Source organism: Mobula birostris, chromosome 6 (assembly GCF_030028105.1).
Source record: "Mobula birostris isolate sMobBir1 chromosome 6, sMobBir1.hap1, whole genome shotgun sequence".
Classification (NCBI taxonomy): domain Eukaryota; kingdom Metazoa; phylum Chordata; class Chondrichthyes; order Myliobatiformes; family Myliobatidae; genus Mobula; species Mobula birostris.
In genome coordinates this window covers 74,451,850-74,479,471 of record NC_092375.1, presented here as the reverse complement: position 1 = coordinate 74,479,471, position 27,622 = coordinate 74,451,850, and the positions used below count along the sequence as shown (strand labels likewise).

Genomic DNA, 27,622 nt, shown 5'->3' with positions numbered 1-27,622 from the left:
TCTGTTTGAAGTGTCAGAAAGAACTGTGCCCTGTGTAAACAGCTTCCAATGTGTTCAGATTAATAGGGAATCCTTTTTTTCAGCATTTACCTGATGAGATTTTCATACCAGGGGTGCCTTTGTGATGACGCACTGACAACATCCTTGTATTCATTTTGGGCAGTTCAAGTGGATCAAGAATCCCCTGGAGGTGGTAAACCACCTGCTTCCTTGGGACCTTCTTGAACTCTCTGTCCTATCTGAACCTCCTGAATGAACTCGGTCACTGGCTCAGGTTTGCCAAAACTGTCAACAGTGAAGTGTGTGAAATACTGTGAAAGGTCTCCAACAGCTCTCTTTATATCTTTAATGTCCTTGCTAGAGTATCTTTCCAAGTGGCTGTCACAGACCTTTGGTTTGTCCCACAATGTGCTATTCAGCACTGGATGAGAGTAATCAGTCACGAAGGACACATGATGTATTCATCACAAAGGAGCCCAAACTGTCAGGTGTATTCTTAGCCAGAAGGAAACAGGTTCTGGAGGGAAATTACTGTCAGCAATTTCTTTATTCTTTGGACCAAGTTGCTGTTCTATCACTGTTGCTGAGTACCATTGCAACTGGAGAAACTTTAGTACACTGCTGATCTTCTGAAAGGGAGATCCCAGTGCATCAGACCAGGGAAACACTGCAGTACAAGCTTGGCAAGTGCAGAGAATTCTGTGCTGTGTGCTGTATCTCCTCTAGCCTAACGATACAAAGGCAGCAGCGTGTGTCAGAGGAAGAGTCGTCCTGTAGCCTTAACAACATGAGACGCGGCGGAAGAGCAACGGAAGCAGGAGGAGTAGACTACCGCGTGGAATCCCAGCAGACAGCATTCAGCCTCATATCCTAGAGTGTAGATATCATCTCATATTCCAGCCTTCCCAAGTCCCAGCAGAACCCCATTATCCTCATTTCTGCAGTGCAGGTAAGAGCTTCCCTGATAGAAAAAGGATCTTCATACAGAGCCTCCAAGATCATATGCTGCAACACCCAATCTCTGATCCTTCTCACCAACATGGTCAACCAATAATCAGCTGAAGAAGCCTCTGCTGACACAATAACAAGTTAAAATCAAAGTCAAACTATATTTATTCTCTATGTACATACTGTACATACAACCATACAGTACCTTGAAGCTTATTTTCTAACAGGCATTGACAGGAAATTAAAGAAATACAATAGAATTTATGGAAAACTACACAAAAGTAAACACTGACAACCAACCAATTTGTATAAGAAGACAAATTGTGCAACAAACAAACAAATAAATAAACAAGTAATTAACTAATTAATACTGAGAGCCGTGGGCTTGTAGAGTCCTTGAAATTGAGTCTGTGGGTTGGGGAGTCAATTAAAAGTTGAGGAGAGTGAAGTTATCTACACCGGTTCAGGAGCCTGTTGGCTGAAGAGTTATAACTGTTCCTGAACATGTTGTTACGTTCCTGTACCTTCTACCCAATGGTAGTAGTGAGAAGAGAGCGTGGCCTGAATGATGGATGCTGCTTTCTTGTGACAGCACTCTTTGTAAATGTGTTCAATGGTAGGTTGGGCTTTGCCTCGGATGGTCTGGGCTGCTACCGCCACATTTTGTGGACTTTTCCATTCCTGAGTACTTCTGTTTCCATACCAGGCATGATAAAACCAGGTATAAAACCCTCCAGTTTCTATCTATAGAAGTTTGTCAAAGTTTTAGATAATATTCCAATTCTACACCAACTTCTAAGGAAGTCGAGCCACTGTCATGCCTTCTTTGTAATGGCACTTACATGCTGATCTCAGGACAGATCCTCTGAAGTGATCACACCAAAAATTTAAAGCTACTGACCTTCTCCACTTCTGTTCTCCTAATGAGGACTAACTTATGGACCTCCAACTTCTTCATCCTGTGGAAAATAGTCAACTCTTTGGTTTTGCTGACATTGAGTGGGAGGTTGTTATCGTGCACCATTCAACCAGATTTTCAATTTCTCTCCTATATGCCAATTCATCACCATCTTTGATTTGGCCAACAACAGTGGTGACATCAGCAAACTTAAATATGGCATTGGAGCTGTACTTATCCACACGATTATAGTCATAAAATGAGTAGAGCAGCAGGCTAAGCACGCAGCCCTGTGGTGCACCTATGCTGGTGATGATTGTGGAGGAGATGCTGCTGCCAATCTAACTGACTGGGGTCAGCACATGAGGAAATCTGCATGAGAGGTATCGAAGCCCAGGTTTAGAAGGTTTTGGGCTAACAGTCTCAAACGGAATTAGCTTTGATGGGGCACCATGGTCGGCTTGCTGTATGAACTCTATGAGCCAAATTTCTCAGTAAGAGAGAAAAAACCTGAAAAGAAGAGAACCTTACCAAAGTTGTCAGATAAGCAATTCCTCAAGTGTCATTGTTAAGAGAATTGTGCTGTGCTAATGATTGAAAGTCATCTTTGGCTTTTGTCAACCAGAAACCTGCCTGAAAATGAAAGTGTAATTGAAAAATTTAGTACTGCACAGTTCTTCAGTTATATGAAAACATTATAATCATGCAATCATTTAAATGTTAACCCTTTGAGAGTGACTTTCATGGATATTTGTGACCTCAAAAATCAGCCAAGTAAACATCTGAGGAGAGGCACTGATTCTGTTGGAAATATTTGTAAGTGTGAGGCAAGAAATAGATCAGCCTACCTTAAAAAGCTGGAACTCCACAAGTGGTCAGATGATCCAGGTTAAAAACTGTTGATAAGTCATGTCTGAGGACACTGACTAACCTGTAACATTAACTCCGTTTCTCTCTACAATTCTGTGTTTTCCAGCATATTTTATTTCAGATTTGCAGCAGGTTGCTTTTATTGTGACAAATAATGAATATGCTAACATGGTATTTTTTGTATAGAAAATAATGAGTATTCCAGGCTTGCTGTGAGTCACTCCGTATGATTTCCCTAATGATTCACTATTGCTGTAACATAAGCATTGATTAATTGTCATAATTCCAAGTCAATGAACACTGGAGAATGAACAACTGTGGAAAACATAAATGATCATGGCTCAAAGCTCCCAAAAATAGAAAATCTTGGAAACAAAATGGTCACTTCACTTCTAAATAAATTACCAAAATACTTCTGTCTCTGAAAAGCAACCAAAGGGAAGTGGATTAGAGTGTATCAGCTACAAGGATAAGTTGGACAAACTTGGAAAGCTGTCTCTGGAACGTCTGAGGCCGAGGACCTGAGGGGAGTATATGAAGTCACGAGAAGCTTGGATTGGATAGAGAGTCTTTATCCAATGATGGAAATGTCTAATATTGGAAGGCATAGATTTAAGGTGAGAAGGGGAAGGTTTTAAGATTTGTGAGTTAAGTCTTTTTTACACAGAGAATGACAAGGCAGGTGGTGGAAACAGATATGCTAGTGATGGCTAAGAGGCATTTAGATAGACACATGAACAGACACCTAGAAAAGTAGAGAATGGAGAGGTAGAGATCATGTGCATGCAGATGAGATCAGTTAAAATTATCTTCACGGTTGGCACAGACATCGAGGGCCAAAGGGCCTGTTTCTAACCTTTACTGTTCCATGTTCTTTGTAAAATAAATGATTGATGATCTGTTTATTGATACTATTCACTGAAGAAATTATTTTAATCTTGTTAGTATGTCCTTTGAGATACTTCATGGCTATCTGAATAGGGCAGACATGAACCAATTTGCCTTATTACCTGAAGAAGTGTTGAGAATTGACTTAAGCATTCTTTTTACAGTTGTTTGACAGTTGTGCAATTTTAACAGTCTCAAAAGACCTTAAAATCAGGTTAATGGACATAAAACCCAACTATCCACCAAGCTGGCTGTTGCCAAAGTAATAGTGGTCTGCAAGTACTCTGCCTGCTTCAGCTAGCAGGCCTACTTCACTGTGCAACGCCAGCAGAAGCACACCAGTGCAAATAGCTTACAGGATGTCTTTCAGCAACTCACTCAGACTCCTGGAGACAACCTTACCTTACAAACCCACCAGCCTGAAGGACAAGGGCAGCAAGAGCACAGGAATACCACCCCATTGAAGTTGCCATCCAAGCCACAGGCCATCCTGAGATATCATCATTCCTTCATGGTCACTGGATGCAAGTTGTGGACTTTCTGCTGGGATCGCTGGTCTACGCACACATGAGGGATTTCAGCAGTACAAGTAAGTTACTCACACCACTTTTTCAGAGGCATTTAGGGGTGGGCACTAAAATGAATACCCAGCCTCCGAAGCCCATATTCCTTGAATGAATAAGAAGTGGGAGACGTTGGCACTGATTATTTCCACTGGTGATTGCATCAAAGAGCTCACATATGTTTGATATTTATTTTTCATTGAAAATCATTTGGATCATTGCCTCCTGAGGACATCTGCGATCCTATCCTGTTTCTGCATTAGCCTTAACTAATATCGTACAACCAAAAGCTGTCAAAATGAGACAAGTCGTGCAATATTAATGGATACCGGGACATCCTCTCCCTTTGTACAGTAAACACCTTGTCTTCCTTATTTGTTGCAGCTACTCTGCTGTATAAATTCCTGCCAAAGGGGAGGTTTTGACATGTCTGGAATGGAACAATTTACAATGGTTCAGCTGCTTAATAAAAATATAGCTAATTGCCCTTTATATGTCAGCTGACTTTCAAGAATAAGACAGGCCTTCAGCTAAAAATGAATTCTATGTAATTATGCATTTAAGTAAATCACAAAGTCTAAAAATATTTCCCCTAATTATGTAGTTTCAACATTCCTATTAGATGAGAATAATTCCCAATGATTCTTCTTGTAAGAAGTCAAAGGAAATGCCATTATATAAAAGTTCAAGATTTGTTCCCAACATCCCGCCCCAAAAATAAGACATAATGAATTGTTTTGTTTGTTTATTGTTTATATAGTTTGCATCAGTTAAAAAGCATACTTTAAAATTTTAGATAATACTTTATTATTTACAGAGTGATGCAGTATCACATGGGAGACCAGTATAGTTCTCCTCCCACCACCCTCAACCCTAACCCCTCCCCCCCAACCCACTCCATGGCAGTTACAGTTGTAGGGGACCTTGACACGTCTGATTTGGGCACTAAGTCATTCTGGAGTACGGGTATCATATGAAAAATAACTAAATTTTTTTACCATTGCTTTCTATATTTCCTTGCCATTACAAAGGGTTTTTCAATTGCATTTCAATCCTAATAGATAGAGCTGTATAACATCTTAATACTGTATCCCACAGGCTCATCGTATAAAACATACTGTATGTACACAAAACCAAGTTTCTTTAATAGCAGTTCCATGTGGTGTCCCACACTTACAGTAAACTCTATGTATGGCTTTACAAGGGTACATTTTAAAGTACAATTTGCATGTTATTTATTTAAAAGCGTTTTAAGTGAACGGGTTAGTGTGCTTACGATAGCTGTCATGGTATTTGAATGTCGTGCTAAAACCTTAACATGAGGGTCAATGGGGACTGCCCCAGATACTGCTTCAGCAGCTCTCAGTAGACAAATATAGTTCATTACAACTTCGTCTACCTTAGCAACGATTTCCTGTTGCTGTGTTTCAGAATTCATTACTTTAACTAATCGCATGCAGGCTTCTGTTAAGCAACACAGTACTTGAAAGCTGGAAGTCATAGCTAAGAGCATTTCCTCTGGACTCTTCTCCACTGCAGCCATTTTTCTGCAAGCACTTCCCAACTCTCTTGATTCAATTGACAACAGTTGCTTGTACTGGTTAAACCGAAGCTGGTAGTGGTCTGGTTTCGCCTGTTCTTTCTCCCCAATGCTTGCTTGCAGGAGAGACAGCAGCTCATTGGCATCTTTCTGCGCTGCCAGAAATCCACCTGGCATCGAGTACACCTTCTCCTTCAGGGTGTTAATTCTGGTGATCTTCCTGTCAAGTTCCACCTCACCAAGGCTGGCACCGTTCAGCTGAGGCTCTTTGTTGCTACCAGACTCCCCGTAAGGTGCGGCAGTCAGTCCCACATCTCTTCCAGCAATGGCAGGGCGAGAAGTGGTGCAGGTTTCTGTGGATGAACTGGGGTACTGGGGAGCTTGGTCGAAGTAAGTTAATTGGTCCTTACTGCTATAACCACCATCACCATCATCATCAGCATCAACGTCCTTATTGAGGAAACAGTAGGTGAAAGGCCCATGACACTTCCAGTTGCTCATCTCCACCTTCAGGAAAGGCAATTGTCTGGGCTGCCTTAAATCCTTTTGCACCGAAAATATCTGCGATGGTCTCCGACTCTCTTTTCTGTTTGCAGTGGTGGAACTGCATGATGAATTTGTTGTCACTGATCCTTGAGAGTGGCACTCGGATATGCTCTCACCCAGAGGAAGCTCTACTCTCTTCTGTACAAGCTGGGGATTGGGTACCTCGAGGAGATCGGAATATTGGAATCCTATGGAACTCCTTGATTTTTCTAGTTGGGTTTCTGCACTTCTCATTCGTGGTGTAATGCTACTGCTGCAACGCCTCAGAACCTTCTTTCTGGGAGGAATTTTAAGGCTTCCTCCTCTGCCCTCAAGGTTATTCCTATTAAGTGATGTTGAATGCCCTTGTCCTTCTTTGAGAAGATTAGGTGACTCTTGGCAGGTAGTTGGCACCTTTGTATCATTGCAAATGTTTGATGGCAGGGGAATGTTGTCGCCTTTGAACTGATTACTGAAAGCTGAAGTTGCACCTCCTCTTCCTCCTTGCTCAGGCTCTGTGCAAGCTACACTAGGGGTGGCAGAAAAACACAGAGAATCATTAAGCATCTCCTCGACAACATGCTGCAATTTACAATCTGGGTTGCACTGCTTGTCGTTAGCAGAGAGCTGCTTCTCCTGAAAACCTCCAGGCAGAGCTTTATCATTCTCACTGGCAGCTCCTTTACTCAGAATGGGACACTGCTCAGAATGCGGGTCTTGTCTTACCTGTCTCTTAGAACAGGCAACTTGTCTCCTTTCCTTGTTAATTCTTTCCTCCATCTCCCTATCCTTCTGAGTCCTCTGTTTAGCTAACTCATTGTCCCTCCTCAATTTGGATGGTAAAGATGCAAACAAAATATTTCTAAAGTTACATCGTGAACTTTTAAGTAACTTACTTTGACCCATTGTAAACAATTCCTGGTGTTTAAATTGATCTATGTCGTCTGACGCTGAGGCTAATAATGGAAATGTTAATGTGTTAGATCTACGAAGCTTAGAAAAATTCTGATTAACTTTAACACAGTTATTTTCATTTGGGAAAGTGATTGATGTGCTTTTAAGATGAGGAAATGTGCTGAAAGTAATTTCTTGAGATGAGTTACTACTGTCATCAACTTTGGGTTTACATGCCTCTTTCAGTACATCTTTATTACATTCTGCAGAGCTAACTTCATGAAATGGACCTGACAAAAGAGGACTGGCTTCTTGATCTTGAACATAATCATTTCCTTTACCCACTACCTTACTTTCAAAGCCAAAATTATTCAGTTCAACACCTGTGTAAATAATATCGCCGTTTACTGAGGTACCTGTGGTTTCTTTAATCTTGGGTACTCGGTGGCACCCGTCACGTATGGTACCAAATATAGGCTCAGCATTTGAAGGTGCATGCGTGTTATGGGTTGTTCTTCTGTGACACACGGCTTCAGCTTGGGGATGCAGGTCTTTATAGGACGTTCCATGGCTTTGAAGCAAAAGTGTTCGCTGATCTTCTGAAATGTAACCAAGACTTTTTAGAGAAGACTCTGATAGTATGTGTTTAATTTCAGTTGTACAATGGGGAGAGTCCACTGGGGTGGCGCATGTACTACTACTCGTACTGCAGGGTGCATCTACTGAAGAGCACTGGGAGCTCTGCAAAGAATAATGGCCCTCACTTTGTAAAGAAGACATTCTTTTTGTCATATGATATTCACAAAGTCGAGTCACACTCTGTTCAGCTTCGGGAAGCTCTGAAGAGTGATCGTCAGGGAAAAGCTCAGTATCTTCTGAATCAGTCAGGTGCTTGGCTGAAGACCCATAGGTGGTATCAGAAAGAAAGCTTTCATCACGCCCAAGCCCTGAAGTGCTGGCCAGGGAGCAGCGGTCATCCACTTCAGCATCAGATTCTTTCTCATCAAGTTCTGTTCTAGAAACTAGGCAAGCCTTGTGAAAGTTTTTACCATTAATTAACCCTGGGATGTGCTTATCATTCATTTTTTCTCCTGACACTTGAAACCACCTTTGTGTCTCTTTTCGGAAAGTAGTGCTCTCTAGGTCATAGGTGGTTGTGCGTTGGCTATTCTTTCCGACCAGCGTGTTGTACTTGCTGTTAGTTGACAAGTCGTCACCCACTTCCATCTTTTTGTTTCCATGTTGCCTCTTCATTGATACACTACCATCAACTGCTATCTTGATGCTAGTATCACCCACCTTGCACTTTTGCTTACTTGAACATGAGTACATCAGAGACCCCACCTGCAGCTTGCTGAAAAAGTCCGTGACAGATTTTGTCTCCATTGTTTCTGGTTCCATTTCGATTTCCTCGGAAGGAAGAATTTGCTTCGAAGGCACAGTTTTGGACTTTGCACTGCTTCCTCGCTGAGTGCTCAAGCAATGCGTGACTTTTGGAATCACTTTGGAAGTGGGCCCTATGTTCTCGTTCTGAGAAATCGGGAACTCAGTTTGCTCTTCTTGAAGTTGTTGATAGCCTTCGCTGGTGGCCACAAGCATGTGCATGGAACCCTCCGAGTGCTTCTGCGCTGAGGCTACCTCAGAGCTTTCAGTCATTTCAGAGGAGTTTGTTTCATTGCCAGAATCCGATGACGACTCAGGACTATAAGCTCTTAATATCACTACACCTGTATACCATAAGAGAATAAACAGTCAATTAATTACTTCATCATAGGCACTTTTGTAATCTCAATAAAACAGGTTTATTAAACAAAATGTTTAGTATTCTTAAATCTCTGTACATAATAATCACCCAGCACATGAAATATCAAACATGATTGCTCCATTAGCATGCCAGATCAGAAAATGGGATGACAAAAACTGATGATAAAATTTGTTCTGGAATGTTTCCAAGTTGTTAACAAGTTTACAGATGGAACATTATGACAGTCAATGAATAAATGTTACTATGGTGAAAGAACCTGAGCTGTCATCCGTTTGCTGAACAGACTGCTCCTCAGAAGCTGCCAGCTCCTCCAGGGCTTGCAAGGTTGAAAGCACAGCGTCATCCAGTGCCCGCTCACCGCTCTGCTCTTCAGCCTGTGTAGGAATGGCATCTATGAGTGACACAGGGATGTCATCGCTTGTGGAACATTGGCTTTGGCTATCATTTCCTGAGCTTTGCGCCGGCTGATGCTGGCTATCTTCTTCATCTGAGCTATTGTCTCTGAAGCCAGGAGGAGGGGCAGCTATTGCTACGTTCAGAGAATGCAGTAAAAAGTCATCTTCGTCGTCGTCATCACCCCCAGGGGGAGGGAGTGAAGTTAAGTCAATTATGTCATCACTTGATCCAGAAATATTCAGGATGTCCATTTTGTCCACCTCACCAAGAGGGATATCCTCCTCACAGCTGGCTTCATCTTCATCCTCAGCATCGTCTGTGGTCTCTGAGTAGCAGATGTCATGTAACAATGGTTCTTCAATGCTTTCTGCATTTGCAAACATTCTGCTGTCATTGATGTTTGCATACACAGCATTTGAATCAATGTTATCTACATCAATCCCTGGGAATGAGAACTCTTGGCATTTAATGTCGCTTGCATTGTTCAAGTACATCTGTTGATCCAAATTGCTGGGGCTATCATCCAGCAATCTTTCATAACCAAGGTTTCTTGGGTTAAAGATAGCAACATTGTGGTCCTCAAAGACAAAGGATACCTTAGCTCCTCTTGGCGTTTCCTGTACCGTTTTGGTAGACTCTTTCCCAGAGCGAGGCACCCTGTTGAAATTTTTATTTTCAACTTCCACAGCGTCCATGTATTCAGCACCTAGATGCCTATGGTCATTAACATCTGTAATTTCACTTATTAAAATCCCCCTCGAATCTTCATGGTAAATTGGACTATCTGAGAAATCTACATTTTCATGCTTTGTTTCTCTCATAGACGATGATTGCATATCTTCTTTCTTAGGCCTGTTATAGCATGAACTCTTCGGTAGATAGTTCCATTCTACATTGTGCATGTCATGTTTAGTCTTGTACTCTGGGCCTATTAAAAAAAAGATAAAAGAAGGGCAGTTATTCAAAAATATACATCCTTGCTAATTATCATGATCAATAAGGGATGTTTAACCATTAACAAATGGGCATTCTGCCTCACAAATTCATTCAATAAAAGTCAGTTAATTTCAGAAACAGAATACAAGACGCCACTGCTACCATACAGAATGTTTAGCATCACCAACAGTGGATCAACATCCGGGGCTGTAATGTTATCTGCATGATGCTTCTGTCTCTAGGAAAATAAATATTGTGCCATCCATTGGAATAAAAGTGCAAATTTAGGATATATTATCTGTATTGTATTCAATGAAATGCCACCTGATCTATGTCCAGATACCATTTTCCATCCGAATCTTAAGAAATTTGGTGAATAAATTCTTTAAATCCTCGATTGAAAATTAACATATGACTAAGCATCAATGGCCACTTGCACATGAGAGTTTTAGCTTTACCTGATGGTATCTTGCTAAGGGATTTAACAAATTCCTTTTGGAATTACATAACTAACATCTATTGACATTCCCCAACCCAAAACCCTGCGTCACACTCACTCAGCATGACTATCCTTCACTGGTTTACACTGGCTTTCTCTGCTCACTTGCTTGAAAATGGCAGCCATGCCATGGAAAGTTCCAGACCCTGAATATTTCCATGACCATATCTGTCAGACCAACTGGTCTGTAAGTCTTCATTTCCTCCCCTTTTCAAAGTGCAGAGTGATATACATCTGAGGTCAACAGAAATTTAAAGGAATATAGTTCGGGTATGTGCAATGCTCCTGTGGCCTCCATCACACCACTCCCACAGAACAATGACTGAAACTGTGAGCACACACAGGGACTCAAGTACTTGCACTCATGGCACTTTGTGCATTACTGTGAAGTTCTGGTGCTGCTGCTACTTATCTATTTAATACTGTTTTTCTATTACTGTCTTGTTTTTATCTACCGCTTTATTTAATTACCTGAGAGGAAGCCAAACAGACTGTCATTGTACCTCTGTATAATGACAATAAAGATCGTTCTATTCCATTCCATTCAATTCAATTCAATTCTTTTACAATCCAGAGATGGAAAATATTTGACCCCAAGGACCTGTTGCTCCTTCAGTGCCATTATGTTCTCCATAGACAATTTTGCATATACAAATTTTGGGTTACTTCCATCTCTGATTAGCTATTATTTCTTTTCGATTTCCAGTCAACTATGTGGGCAGAGCTATGGCAGTGCTTAACAGCGACTCCTTCCAGCTCTTCTGCAGAAACAGCTTAATTTCTACTTTTAATGTCTCTCTTTTTCCTTTTCAAGGTGGATGGGGTTTTGTCGGAGACCATCACCGAGAGTTATACTCAGATTTAAAGTTCTTTGCGGTGGTGGGACTTGCTTCTGGGGGTTCAAGACTGGCTGTTTTTCGATATCTCAAGGACATGGCCTAGAAGACGAGTGTGCCTTTGGGGTTTCGAGGCTTTGCAGACCTGTGGACGACTCCATGCTGGTGCTGCTGACTGAAGCATTGTGGGAGAAAACGGAACATCGGATTGGCTATCGGGGTCCCTGTACTAAGTGAATTGTGCACATTCTCTCTTTTGCTTGTGGGGGAGAGTCTGTTGCCAATTCTGGAGTCAGAGAACTCGGGGGAAAAAAAGTGATGCGGATGACTTTATCAGTAGACATCAGTGAGTTGTTTTGTTATGTCTCTCCTCTCGCTGTGAAAGGGTGACGCTTCTCTGTCTCTTTATTGGGGAGAGAGAGAGCGCCTGTGCTATGCCCTATTGATGGAGTGAACGATTAGTTTTTGTTGCACTGCAGATATTGGTCTCTCTTTCTGGCTTTGCTATTGCTTGCTTGCTGGGTGGAGGTTGCTGATGCTTTTTTGCTGAAGTAAGTGGGTGAGGGGGGAGCAGAGGCTTTGGGGTTCTAAAGTTTTTACTGTCACTCATTTTTTTGGGGTACTCTTCTGCTTTTGTGGATGTCTAGGAAGAATAAGAATTTCTGATTGTATATTGTATACATTCTCTGCTATTAAATGGAACTATTCAAATGTGCTTTTCTGTAAAAACTGATTCAACACATCCACTGATTATTCAACATAACCAGCCCAATTTGAACAATTATTTCTACCGCACTGAATACAAGGATTTCTAAACCGTAAATTCACACCAGCATCTACCCATTCTGTTCTCCGACCTCCTTAACTTATTTTCAATACAATCCTGGAAGAAGATTTTGTTTTCACTGTTTGCAGAAAACAAAACCAAACTTTCTTCATCTTTCTTCCTTAAACAAAAGTTGTAAAACATTATTCTTCACTTTCCTTCCTCCAGCCTCGCACTAATAACTATGATACATTAATCTAAAAAGGAAATTGCGATTTCAGTGGATAAAAGTTAGGCTTAAAGGTCTTTTGCTCAAGTAGTCAAATACCCAGGCATTGAATTTAAGAATTTCTAAGCTGGAAATTCTGCATCCATATCCGCTTAATTTCTTTTCAAGGTATCCCTGTTCAATTACTTCATCAGTATCTCGCTGTTTTATATCATGGCATAGGGGCTAAGTTACTGGACTATTGACCCAGAGAACTAAATCTGAATTCCACCTAACAGTGGTGAATATAAATTCACACACAGAAATAAAAATGAAATTGGAAGACAATATTAATAATGGCCAAGACTGAACTACCACATGGTTGTATAAAACCATTTGGTTCCCTGATGTTCTTCATGAAACAAAATTACAGGCTTGAACATGATCCCTCACCTACCAAAATAGTTGCTCTTAACCATCCATGTAATAGACCAGTAGGCTGAGCAAGTTCAGGAACCAGTTTAGGATTAACAGTAATTGTTAGCCTTGACACTAATGTAAGCATCCTCTTTTTAGCCAGGGCATCAAAGCGTATGGGTTGAAGGCAGGGGAGCGGGGATGACTGGAAGAATTGGATCAGCCTACGATTGGAATGGCGGAGCAGACTCGATGGGCCGAATGGCCTACTTCTGCTCCTATATCTTACGGTCTTATGGAAGAGGTGAATTTCATTTCTTTGTCCCATCCTTCTGCAGTTTTATACAATACTACTTCTTTGTCCATCATCTGTACTGTGGGGAAAAAAAAATGACTTTTTCAAGGGTGTGTAAACAGTTTCTCAACTATACAGCATGCCAATGGATTGGCACTGTTACTGTCATTAAAAAAATTAAAATAAACATAATCATGTACTGAATATGGTTGTTGAAGGCAAGGTCAACAATTATTTCTGATCCCTTAATTGGTATTGAACCATACCAATTAAGGTTGTGAGTTTACGGTCACTGATGGAATAGACTGTATGTTTTTCTACTTTAGAGAGCTGATGATTTTTTTCTGACAGTACAGAAATCTCACAGTCACCATTACCAACAAAACCTTCCATTTTATTATTGGTTGTTGTTATTGATTTATCTGAATTTAAATTCCCCAGCTCCCACGGTGGAAATTGAACTTATGGCTCCATCTCATTAGTCCAGGTCTTCCCAGTAACATAACTACTACCCCGCAGTCTCCTTGGTTAAGGCATGAAAATTAGCAGGATCCATTGCTGATGAAATAATAATGCAAGAAACTACTAAGATGTGTAAATATAATGAGTGGATTATTATGCACAAGGGGAAGGCAGTCAAACCCAGAGGAGTAGACTCACTTAGAATGTAAAATAAAAGCTGTGCTCTGAATTCACTTGCTTGATATAATGGTAGTCTTGACACAAAGAATTGTATTTTGTTTGCATTGCTACAGTCATTCATTCTCTATCATGGTCAAATCACTTCCAAAGAGCTGACTCCAGGCCAAAATAATGAGCCATAGACTCTAAGGATGTGGGCTTACTGTTGAATGATTTAAAATGAAAACAGGTCTTTGAATGCTACAGAAAATAAAAACAAATCAGATGCTGAAAATCTGAAATAAATGCAGAAAATGACACATATTCAACAGATTAGGTAGCTTCAGTAAAGAAACAAACAGAATAACAGCTCACTTGATCATTTATTAGAATGTGAATTCTCTTTCTTTCTTCAAAGAAACTCCGAGGATTTTTAATATTCTCTGTGTTTATTTCATTGACATTCTCTTTCCTTGCAATTATGAATGAAAACAACAGCCAGCGTAATGTAACTTCCAGGCATTTATTGGGTCTCAGCAGTGTTTGGGACTGATGTTTGTAGACTGTACACTAGAATTATAAAATCCTATTGCACAGAAGCAGGCTCTTTGGCTCACGGTCTGCTTGTAGATTTCTGTTCCATTTCTATTTCTATTCTTTTGAAAGCTAATAGCCTGCACTAGCCCTAAGTACAGGTTACAAGGAGATTCTATCAGAAAGAATACAAGTATTATATATCTTTCTGATAGAAATAATACACACCCACGAACCAGAAATTTTGGGTGCTAATCCTACTTAAGATGACAAGGCGATAACATATGCAACCGCATCTGTGATATGATGAAACTGCCATAGAAGAGGCTTGGTATGATTTATTCATTAATGCTAGTTGCATTTTGCTCTTAAGGGGATCTGTTTTTTATGGAGCATACATGTAATAAAACTAGATATGCAGAGAAATACTTAGCTTATTGAACTAGGGCTCCAGATAAAGGCATTCAGAGCCGCTCCGAACCATTAAGTGAACAGATATAAAAGTATAACCCTCAGGGAAAAGGTTAAGCCCCACCACACCAGCACTGGAAGGGCCTCCAAGATTCAAGGTAAAAGTTGAACAAAGTTATTTAATTCATACACAGAGTATGGAGGGTTTTGTTTTCTTTCATACATTGCAGGACGTACTACAGTTTAAGTTTTAGTTTTATATTTCCACCTTAATCTCAGGTTGTAAAGTTTCCAGTTTTAACAAGTAAGAATAAATAACAATGAGGAAAAATTCTCTTTTCTCTACCGATAAAATAACATGCTGGCAAAGAACACATTCCCTTTCATTTTCCTTTAAGAATGCTACACATAGTTTTCAAAATGCTCTTTTTTTGCCACTGACTAATCGTAATTAACTGTGAGACAAGTTAGTTTATTGTTGCGGAAATAATAAAAATTGCATAAGTGTGAGTGGAAAGACGGAACAAAAGGAAAGCCATCTGAATGATTATATGAAAGAAAGTGAAAACTTAGTCAAGAGATATTTAAGGTGTAACGCAGCCAATCCATAATAGTGATTTCTGGTTCTGATTCATTGAGGTGTAAAGTTAATGCATGAATAGTGTAAATTTTGATTAAAAAAAGCTAAACTGAAGCAAAAATGAAATCCAAAACTTTGGTGGCGAATGCAATATTGGCATTCATTTCTATACCATTTCTAGTGGTATAAAATATAAGTGCAGGGATGTGATGTTGAGGCTCTATAAGGCACTCGTGAGACCACACTTGGAGCATTGTGTGGAGTTTTAAGCTCCTTATTTTAGAAAGGATATACTGACATTGGAGAGGGTTCAGAGAAGATTCACGAGAATGACTCCAGGAATGAAAGGGTTACCGTATGAGGAACATCTGGCAGTTCTTGGACTCTATTCCCTGGAGTTCAGGAGAATGAGAAGGGATCTCATAGAAACATTCCGAATGTTAAGATGGCTGAACAGATTAGATATAGCCAAGTTATTTTCTGTAGTAGGGGAGTCTAGGACAAAAGGGAACGACTTCAGGATTGAAGGATATCCACTTAGAACAGAGAGGTGGAGAAATTACTTTAGTCAGAGGGTGGTAAATCTGTGGAATTTGTTGCTACGAGCGGTGGTGGAGGCCAAGTTATTGGGTGTGTTTAAGGCAGAGGTAGATAGGTTCTTGATTAGCCAGGGCATTAAAGGTTATAGGGAGAAGGCAGGGAAGTGGGGATGACTGGAAGAATTAGATCAACCCATGATTGAATGGCAGAGAAGACTCAATGGGCCAAATAGCCTACTTCTGCTCTATATCTTATCTTGTCTTAAAAATTGAACCTCCATTAGCAACCTATGAAATAAAACCAGTCTTAAAATGGCACCTTTAACAACATGTTAAAAGATTATCAATATATCTGTCATATTTGAAGAGGAATATTTGAAGAAATATTTGTGTTGCAGCAAATATGTAGTTATGAATTTAAAAATAAAATTTGGAGTGAATTACAAGAATTTTGTTTCCACCAGGAGAGATATGAGAGGAGGAAGTGCTGGGGAAATTAGATGGTATGGAGAAATATAGATGGATAATGATAAAATGAAGCAATCTTATATAGACCATCAATGGGACATCAAGATCAAGTGTGATGATAATGTTAAGCAAGTGGTGGTGACGTTTTGTAACACAGTGGTTGAATACTGCTCTGATAATTCAGAAGCCTTGACATCTGGTCTCAGGTGATGCTCAGAGCTGACTGGATCAGCTGTGGAATTTAAACTCAATTACCTAAACAACTCTATAATAAAAAGTTTGTGTCAAGACAATGACATAAAAAGTCCATCTGGTTTGCAAGTATTCTGGGGGAAGAATCAATGTTATCTTTGCCTTCTCACGTCTTGAGCTCACTTGAGGGAATTAAAACATATTTGCGAGGTCAGATAATCTCCTATTTGGCTAAGCTTAAGAAACAGACAAAAATGGAGTTAGATAAGATTTCAAAACAAATTAAAGACTTGGATAATATTTATGCAGTCTCTCCTAACATTGATTTATATAAAGAAAGGGTTGAATTTCAATCACAATATAATTTACTATTAACTTATCCTATTGAAAGAAATTTGCTTAAATTAAGTCAATTTTATATGTTTGGGGACAAAAATAATAAGCTATTAGCATCCCAATTAAAGGCAGCTGGAGCTAAAAGACAAATTTTAAAAATTTGTAAGGAAGATGGTAGTTCAGCTTGTAATTATGAAGACATTAATAAAATTTTTCAGGACTTTTACAGTGAACTCTATAAATCTCAGTCTCCAGCTGATCTTTCTAAAATGAATGCCTTTTTACAAAAGACGGATTTTCCTAGAATATCTGTTGAAGAGCAACAAACTCTTGATACTCCTATTACTGAAAATGAAATTCAGAAAGCTGTTCTTTCAGTGCAATCTGTTAAAGCTTCTAGATTGGATGGTTTTTCTGTAGGATTTTATTAAAAAATTTGAAGAATTGCTCTCTCCATATATGTTGGAAATGCTCAAAGATTCTTTTTTGATAGGCGAGTTACCTGCCATATTTTATGAGGCTTCTATTTCTTTAATTCTTAAGAAAGATAAAGACCCTACTGATTGCGCTTCATATAGACCTATTTCACTATTAAACGTGGATGCTAAAATGCTTTCAAAAATAATGGCTAATCAACTGGAGAATATTCAAGCTAAAATTATTTCTCAGGACCAAACAGGTTTTATAAAAGGCCGTTAATCCTTCTCTAATACTCGGAGACTGTTAAATGTTATGTACTCATCCCTTTCTGAGACTCCCCAATGTGTTGTTTCTCTTGATGCTGAAAAGGCATTTGATAGAGTTGAATGGAAATACTTATTTAACGTTTCAGAGAAATTCAACATTGGTACTAATTTTAATAAGTGGATTAGAATGTTATTAAAAGCCCTATTGCCACCGTTATTACTAATAATTGCAGATCTCCTTTTTTTCGACTTTTGTGGGGTATGAGACAATGATGTCCGTTAAGTCCCCTGTTATTTAATTTGATGTTGGAACCTTTGGCACTTCGTGAAGCTAAAGATATTCAAGGGATTTCCATAAATGGGACTATTCATAAGATCTCCCTTTATGCTGATGATCTCTTAGTTTATGTTCCAAATCCTGAAGAATCCATTCCTAGTTTATTGAAATTATTAAATGAGTTTGGAAAATTTTTGGGATATAAATTAAACTTTAATAAAAGTGAATTATTTCCTTTAAATGATTCTGCTTCTATATATGATGACATTCCTCTTAAAGTTATGGACTCTTTCAAATATTTAGGTACTATCATCACTAAAAATTATGGAGACCTTTACAGAGCTAATTTGGTTCCCTTAGTGGATTTTATGAAACAAATATTTTGTAGATGGAATCCACTTACACTTTCGTTAGCTGGCAGAATTTATGCAGTTAAAATGATGACTTTACCAAAATTTTTATATGTATTTCAATATATTCCTTTTTTTAAACTAAGGAGTTTTTTGATCAGGTTGATTCTATTATTTCATCTTTTGTTTGCAATAATAAAAGACCAAAGATCAAAAAAAGGATGGAGGTCTTGCTCTGCCTAATTTAAGAATGTATTATTGGGCGGTTAATATACGTTATACGTGCTCTTGGTTATATTGGACTGATAAAAATGAACGGCCACCTTGGGTTGATTTGGAATTAAAAGCTGTAAAACAATTTTACTTAACTTCATTATTAGGAGCCTCTTTACCTGTACAACTCGCCAAAATTTCGATTCTAAATTTATATCCTATGATTAAGCAGTCATTCCTAATTTGGTACAGTTTCGTAATTTTTTTAATCTTAAAAAATTTAACCTTCTTAGTTTAATTTATCGAAACTATTTATTTAAACCTTCACTTAGTGATCCTACCTTTTCTCTTTGGAGGAATAAAGGAGTTTATTCCTTCATGGATCTGCTTCAAGAAGGCCGATTGATGTCTTTTGAGAAATTAATAACTAAATACTCTCTCTTGCACTCATATTTCTTGCAATATCTTTAGGTCAGACATTTCTTACAAGAATATTTAAATAATTTTCCACATATACAAGATTCTGACCTGTTAGACTTTTGAAATTGGTTAACTCTTCTTCGATTTGTGCCAGTCACTCTCTAATTCAATTTAAAATTGTACATCATTACTATTTGACAAAGGAGAGACTGTCTAAAATATTTCCTAATGTTGATAGTCAATGTGATAGATGTAAAACTGAGACGGCTATATTGACACATATGTTTCAGTCGTGTTCTGTATTGAAACAGTTCTGGAAATCTATTTTCTCTATAATTTAAAAATTACTTTACGACCTAATAAATTGACAGTTTGGTTCGGTATAATTCCTCAATATAATTCCTCACAGTATTTCTATATCAGACCAACAAGTAATTGCATTTATCACATTATTGGCCAGAAGGGCTATTTTATTAAAATGGAAAGACGCCTCTGCTCCCACTTTGATACAATCATTCTCTCAGGTGATGTTCCGTCATAGTTTGGAGAAAGTTAGAAGTCGAACTTTTGATCCTCGATTTGACTTTGAGAAAAGGTGGGGTTCTTTTGCCCACTACTATCATTTAATTTGAGTTAATTAAGATGGTTCCCTTCTGATTCTTGTGTAATTGGATTTGGTTGGCAGATTGATGTTCCTCTTCTATGGAAGTTTGTACGGCGTATAGCTCCTGGGTTGTGCTTCCAATGGTTTTTTTCCCTCCTTTTTTTTTGGTTAGTAGGGTTTTTTTTTTGTTTTAGTTAGTAGGGGTTCTTTTTTCCTTCTTTCTTTTTTCAAAAAAAAAATAGTTTTAACATTTTGTTTTCTATTATTATTATTGGTATACTGTTTAGCTTGGTTAATCAGTTATTTGATAGCTTAACTCTTATTGTACATACGTTGATTTGACCACTTTAACGTATTTTTGTTGATTTTCAATAATAATTAATAAAAAGATTTAAAAATGAGATTCCAAGAGGGAGAATTTGTAGAGTGCCTATGAGGAGGCTTTTTAAGGAAGCTTGTGGTTGAGGCCACTAGGGATCAGTGATTCTAGATTGTGTGTTGTCTATTAAGGCTGAAAGATGTAGGAGTAGAATTAGGCCAGTTGGCCCATTGAGTCTGCTCTGCTATTCAATCATGGTTGATCCTTTTTTCCTCTCCTCAGCCCCTCTCCCCGTAACCCTTGATACTGTGTCCAATCAATCTCCTATCAAGCTCCACCTTAAATACACCCAAAATGACCTGGCCTCCACAGCTGCATGTGTTATCAAATTCCACAAATACACCACACCTGGCTAAAGAAATTTCACCACATCTCTGTTTTAAATAGACACCCCTCTGTCCTGAGGCTGTGCCCTCTTGTCATAGACTCCCCCACCATGGGAAACATCTGTCTAGGTCTTTCAACATTCAAAAGGTTTCAATGAGATCCCCCCTTATCCTTCTAAATTCCAGTGAGTACAAGCGCAAAACCATCAAATGTTCCTCATATCATATCCCTTTCGTTCCCAGAATCATCCTTGTGAATGTCCCCTGAACCCTCTCTAATGCTAGCACATCTTTTCTTAGATAAGGAGCCCAAAACTGTTCACAATACTCAAGGTGAGACCTCACTAGTGCCTTATAAAGTCTCAGTATCACATCCCTGCTCTTACATTCTAGACCTCTTGAAATGAATGCTAACATTGCATTTGCCTTCCTCACCACAGACCCAACCTGTAAGTTAACCTTCAGGGTGTTCTGCACAGTGACTCCCAAGTCCCTTTGCATCTCAGATTTTTGGATTTTATCCCTATTTAGAAAATAGTCTGCACATTTATTTCTTGACCATGCATTTTCCAACGTTGTGTTTCATGTGCCAATTCCTTGCCTATTCTTCGAATCTGTCTAAATCTTTCTGAAGCCTGCCCATTTCCTCAACACTGTCTCCCCCTCCACTAATCTTTGTATCATCTGCAAACTTGGCAACAAAGCCATCTATTTCATTATCTAAACCATTGACATACAGCATGAAAAGAAGCAGTCCCACCACTAAACCCCATGACACCACTAGTCACTGGCAGCCAACCAGACAAGGATCCTTTTATTCCCACTCACTGCCTCCCACCAATCAGCCAATGCTCTAACCATGTTAGTAACTTTCCTGTAATACCATGGGCTCGTAACTTGGTAAGCAGTCTCATGTGTGGCACCTTGTCAAAGGCCTTCTGAAAATCCAAATATACAACATCCACTACAGCCCCTTTATCTATCCTACTCATAATCTCCTCAAAGAATTCCAACAGGTTCATCAAGCAAGGTTTTTCCCTTAAGAAAACCATGCTGACTTTGTCCTATCTTGTCTTGTGTCACCAAGTACTCCATAACCTCATCCTTAATAATTGATTCTAACATATTCACAACCACTGAGGTCAGGCTAACTGGTCTATAATTTCCTTTCTGTTGCCTCCCTCTTTTCTTAAAGAGTGGAGTGACATTAGCAATTTTCCAGTCCTTTGCCACCATGCCAGAGTCCAATGATGTACTGCTGAGGCATTGGTGAAGCCTCACTTGGAATATTCTGAGTAGTTTTTGGCTCCTTACCTAAGAAAGGATGTGATGGTATTGGAGAAGGTTGAAAGGATATTCATGAAAATGATTTCGGGATTGAAAAGCTTATCATGTAAGGTAATGGAGAGAAGGCAGGAGAATGGCGTTGAGAGGGACATGGATCAGCCATGATCGAATGGCGGAGCAGACTCAATGGGCTGAATGGCCTAATTCTGCTCCAATGTCTAATGCCCTTATGGACTAGCAAATGTCCTTATCTGTTGCCAGGCAATACGCTTAGCTGTGCCAAACTATTAGCCAGCGAAGGAGAATCATTACCACAAAGAATATAGTGGTCAGGTAGGGAGGCAGGCAGTGGAGGATGAGAATTTTAACTGAGAGGCATGGGGTGAGGTGATCACAGAAGCAGAATGTGCTGGAGAAGAGGGAAAAAGCCAAGGTACAGTTGTGAAAGGGTTATTGCAGGCTGGCATAAGGTAGAGGCAAGCTGTGAGAAGCTTCATTTTGTTTCAAACTAGTGTGTTAAACAGTGCACATTTCAGAATTCCGGAAAAATCCACATGATAGGGTATGCAAAATTACATATGTCATGGGACTAGATGTTGAACTGCGTTGTAAATTTCTCTGAGCATGATTTGCTTGTGGGAGAGGCCAGTGACACTGTATCTGGACAAGAACAGCATGAAATCTATAGCAACATTTACCAGTGTACACTTCATAGAGTGTAAGAAGGGATGTGGCCAACAAAATAGCTGGGTGAAGTCAGCTGAAAGCAATATTATGATACAATCTTTTGCCGGGCACGTGCAATTGATTCAAAAGTTTGCAGAATGTATCCTCTATAAACAAAGTTGTCAGTTTAATATATTTTTAACTGGAAAACTTACCTCTAAGAAGTGATTTGGAGTTTGTTGTGCATTTTTTTGTAAATTCTTTTTGGCATTTTTTTAAATTTATAAAAATATTAAGTTGTTGACTTGTAAAACTGAATAGAAACTGCAAGTCTGTTAGAGAACTCCAATAATTGAGGTAGTGCTCATGTGTTTTAATTGTGCACTAGACAATATATTGAAATTCAGTTAAATACACAAAAGCAATGCAAACTGAGTACTTATCTAACTCCAGGGTGCATAGCTTTCAGGATCAGATAAGAACAGATCAATGATGAAATAAAGGTGGATGAAGGGAGGTCAGTGGACATTGTCTACATCGACTTTAGCAAGGCATTTGAGAGGCTGATTCACAAGGTTAGGTTGCTTACATTCAGGATAAAGCAGTCAATTGGATTCAACGTTGGCTTAGTGGGAGAAGCTAGAGAGTGGTAGTAGATGATCGTCACTCTGACTGGAAGCCCGTGACTATTGGAGTGCCACAGGGATTGCTGCTAGTTCCATTGTTATTTGCAATCTACAACAATGATCTGGATAACAATGTGGTAAACTGGATCAGTAAATTTGCAGATATCATCAAGATTGGGGGTATAGTGGATAGTCAGGAACACTATCAAAGCTTGCAAAGCAATCTGGACCAGAAGGGAAAATGGACTGCAAAATGACAGATGGAATATAATGCAGACCAGTGTGAAGGATGATAATCTAGGATCTGATCTATAGAGTAGTAGGACTCTGAGGTATGCAGTAGAACAGAGGGACTTGGGAATACAGATCCATAATCGTTTGAAAGTGGTATAACAGTTAGATGGGGTCATAGAAGACCCAAGTGACAGAGAAATGTTGAATAGGTTAGGATTTTATTCCTTGAGACACAGGAAAATGGGGGTGGGGTTGTAGGCCTTACAGAACTATATAAAATTATGAGGGGTATAGATAGAATGAATGCATGTAGGCTTTTCTCTCAGGTTGGGTGAGACTAGAAGCAAGGAATATTAGTTTATGATGAAAGGCAAAATATTTAACAGGAACTTCTTCACTCAGAGGGTGGGATGAGTGTGGAATGATCTGGCAGCAGAAGTGACAGATGCAAGTTCATTTAAAAGAAGTTTGGATATATACATGGATGAAAGGTTTATGGAGGGCTATGGTCAGAGTGTAGGTAGATAGGATGAGCAGAAGACCAGGCCAGTCTATTTCTGTGCTGAGGTGCTCTACGACTCTATGACTAAAGGAAGTATAGCGAACGTACAGATTTAAAATTAAATAATTCAACCGGGAATGATACTTATAATGGGAAGTTGTTCTGGGCTTTTAGTTACCTTTTGCTTTGCATTTGGCTAAGCGCCAAATGGTTAGTTGGTTGCTGTTGGGTTAATGAAATTAAACCTACTGTGTAATGTCTGGCTCAAAAATTAAATCTGTTAACTTCAGTTGAGTATGTGGAGGCACAGTTCAAAGCAACAAGCATATTTCGAGTTACCAATGAGGAACGAGCTCATGGACAAAAGCTGATTAGGCAAAACTTGAGTGATTTCAATTCTAGTATGTCAAAAATCACCAACTCACAAGTTTAATAATAACATCACCATAGAGAGTCATACACTCATTCACTATTTTCACTGAAGACAGTGCATGAGGAATATCACTTAATCTCTCAACCTCGGCATAAACCTCTCATGTAAACATCCATTGATGCCCTCCCATAATGTATCAAAAGATTATTAGATTATAAAACAGAGGAGCAGAATTAGGCCATCTGGCCCATCAAATCTGCTCCCACAGCTGATTTATTATCCCTCTCAACCCCATTCTGTTGCCTTTTCCCCATAATCATTAACACCCTAACTAACCAAGACTCTACCAACCTCTGATTTAAATGTACTCAATGACTTGGCCTCCACAGCTGATCATAGGAATCAATTCCACAGATTCACCACCCACTGGCTAAATAAATTACTTCTCATCTCTGTTCTGAATGGACATCTCTCTATTCTGAGACTGTGCCCTCTGGTCCTAGACTCTCCAACTTCAGGAAACATCTTCTCCACATCCACTCCGACTAGGCCTTTCAATATTTGATAGGTTTCAATGAGATCCCTCCTCATTCTTCTAAACTCCAGTGAGTACCAGCCTAGAACTATCAAACATTCTTCATAAATCAATGGAATTCCTGGAATCATTCTTGTGAACCTACTCTGGACCCTCTCCAATACCAACACATTTTTTTTCTCAGATAAGGGACCCAAAACTGATCACAATATTCAAATTATAGTCTGACCAATGTCTCATAAAGCCTCAGCATAACATCCTTGCTCTTATATTCGAGTCCTCTTGAAATGAATGCTACCATTGCACTTGCCATCCTTTACCATTGACCCAACTTGCAGGTTAACCATTAGGAAATCCTGCACAAGGACTCCTAAGACCCTTTGCATCTCTGATTTTTGAATTTTCTTCACATATAGAAAGTAGTCTGCTTTTATTCTTTCTACCAAAGTGCATGACCATACACTTCCTTACACTATATTCCATCTGCCACTTATTTACCCATTCTCCCAATCTGTTCAAGTCCCTCTGCAGACTCCCTGCTTCCTCATCATTACTTGCCCTTGCACCTATCTTTGTATCATCAGCAAACTTGGCCACAAAGCCATCAATTTCAGCACTCAAATTGTTGACATATAACATGAAAAGAAGGGGTTCCAATATCGAACACCACTTGTCATCGGCTGCCAGCCCAAAAAGACCCCCTTAATTCCCACTCTGCATACTGTCACTCAGCCAATCTTCAATTTCATATTTTTTTCTCCTGATGGCTTTCTTAGTTGCCCTTTGTTGGGTTTTAAAATCTTCCCGATCCTCTGCCTTCCCATTAATTTTTGCTATATTATTTGCCTTCTCTTTTGCTTTTATGTTGGTTTTGACTTCCCTTGTCAGCCACAGTTGCCTCATCCTCCCTTTAGAAATAGTACTTCTTCTTTAGGATCTATTGATCTTGTACCTTCCATATCCCCCCAGAAAATCCAGCCATTGCTGATCTGCCATCATCCCTGATAGTGTCCCCTTTCAAACAACTTTGGCCAGCTCCTCTCTCATGCTGTTGTAATTCCCTTTACTCAATTCTAAAATTAAAATCTCTGATTTTATCTTCTCTATCTCAAACTGCAAGATGAATTCTCTCATAAAATGATCACTGTCCCTTTACCTTAAACATGCTAATCAAATCCAGTTCATTACACAGCACCCAATTCAGAATTGCCTCGCCTCTATTGGACAAAAAACACCCATCTTGGAGGCATTCTACAAATTTCCTCTCTTCGGATCCAGCATCAACCTGATTTTCTGAATCTACATGCACATTGAAATCCTCCATGACTACCACAACATTGTCTTTACTACATGCCTTTTTCATCTCCCATTGTAATTTATATCCCAGATTCTAGCTACAGTTCAGAGGCCTGTATATAATTCCCATCAGGGTCCTTTTACACTTGCAGTTTCTTAACTCTACCCACAAGGATCTCACATCTTTCAATCTTATGTCACCTCTTTCTATGGATTTGATTTTTACCAACGAGCCACCCCACCCCCTCTACCTACCTGCCTGTCCTTTCAATATAAGCTGTATCCTTGTATGTTGGAAAAATGGGCCAGAAAATGGCAGATGGAATTTAATGCAGACAAGTGTGAGGTGTTGCATTTTGGAAGGACATATCAAGGTAGGACATACACAGTAAATGGTAGGGCACCGAGGAGTGCGGAGGAACAAAGGTATCTGGGAGTTCAGATACATCATTCCCTGAAAGTGGCATCACAGGTACTGTAGACAGGGTTGTAAAGAAGGCTTTTGGTATTCTGGTATTCATAAATCAAAGTATTGAGAATAGGAGTTGGGATGTTATGGTGAGGTTGTATAAGACATTGGTGAGGCCAAATTTGGAGTATTGTGTGCAGTTCTGGTCACCTAACTATAGGAAGGATATCAGTAAGATTGAAAGGGTTCAGAGAAGATTTACTAGATGCAAACAACAGGAATTCTGCAGATGCTGGAAATTCAAGCAACACACATCAAAGTTGCTGGTGAACGCAGCAGGCCAAGCAGCATCTGTAGGAGGAGGTGCAGTCGACATTTCAGGCCGAGACCCTTCGTCAGGACTAACTGAAGGAAGAGTGAGTAAGGGATTTGAAAGTTGGAGGGGGAGGGGGAGATCCAAAATGATAGGAGAAGACAGGAAGGGGAGGGCCAAAATGATAGGAGAAGACAGGAGGGGGAGGGACCAAAATAATGTTGGCCCCCACCACTTTATTTTCACCATGGATGTCCAGTCCTTATATACTTCCATCCCCCATCAGAAAGGTCTCAAAGCTCTACGCTTCTTTTTGGATTCCAGACCGAATCAATTTCCCTCTACCACCACTCTGCTCCGTCTAGCGGAATTAGTCCTCACTCTTAATAATTTCTCCTTTGGCTCCTCCCACTTCCTCCAAACTAAAGGTGTAGCTATGGGAACCCGTATGGGTCCTAGCTATGCCTGCCTTTTTGTTGGGTTTGTGGAACAATCTATGTTCTGTGCCTATTCTGGTATCTGTCCCTCACTTTTCCCTCGCTACATCGACGACTGCATTGGCGCTGCTTCCTGCACGCATGCAGAACTCGTTGACTTTATTAACTTTGCCTCCAACTTTCACCCTGCCCTCAAGTTTACCTGGTCCATTTCCGACACCTCCCTCCCCTTTCTAGATCTTTCTGTCTCTGTCTCTGGAGACAGCTTATCCACTGATGTGTACTATAAGCCTACTGACTCTCACAGCTATCTGGACTATTCCTCTTCTCATCCTGTCTCTTGCAAAAACGCCATCCCCTTCTCGCAATTCCTCCGTCTCCGCCGCATCTGCTCTCAGGATGAGGCTTTTCATTCTAGGACGAGGGAGATGTCTTCCTTTTTTAAAGAAAGGGGCTTCCCTTCCTCCACTATCAACTCTGCTCTTAAACGCATCTCCCCCATTTCACGTACATCTGCTCTCATTCCATCCTCCCGCCACCCCACTAGGAATAGGGCTCCCCTGGTCCTCACCTACCACCCCACCAGCCACCGGGTCCAACATATTATTCTCCGTAACTTCTGCCACCTCCAACGGGATCCCACCACTAAGCACATCTTTCCCTCCCCCCCTCTCTCTGCATTCCGCAAGGATCGCTCCCTACACAACTCCCTTGTCCATTCGTCCCCCCCATCCCTCCCCACTGATCTCCCTCTTGGCACTTAT

The 27,622-nt window shown here is 39.8% G+C and overlaps 2 protein-coding genes across 2 annotated transcripts in view; both read right to left on the bottom strand.

The window, feature by feature from the left end:
- Positions 1-5,090: 5,090 nt before the first annotated feature.
- LOC140198693 (uncharacterized) lies at positions 5,091-6,754 on the bottom strand (the record flags this gene model as incomplete). The annotated part of the gene is made up of 1 exon (XM_072259709.1): positions 5,091-6,754. A coding segment is annotated over one exon (1,356 nt), but the record flags the coding sequence as incomplete, so codon positions are not given.
- Positions 6,702-27,622, bottom strand: part of frmpd4 (FERM and PDZ domain containing 4) — a 472,289-nt gene continuing 451,368 nt past the window's right edge. The window contains exons 15-17 of the mRNA XM_072262320.1: positions 9,148-10,215; positions 7,543-8,853; positions 6,702-6,761 (exon numbers count right to left, since the gene is read on the bottom strand). Of these exons, the coding sequence (XP_072118421.1) occupies positions 6,757-6,761; positions 7,543-8,853; positions 9,148-10,215 (2,384 nt within the window). The 3' untranslated portion in view covers positions 6,702-6,756. The remainder of the gene's footprint in view (positions 6,762-7,542; positions 8,854-9,147; positions 10,216-27,622) is intronic.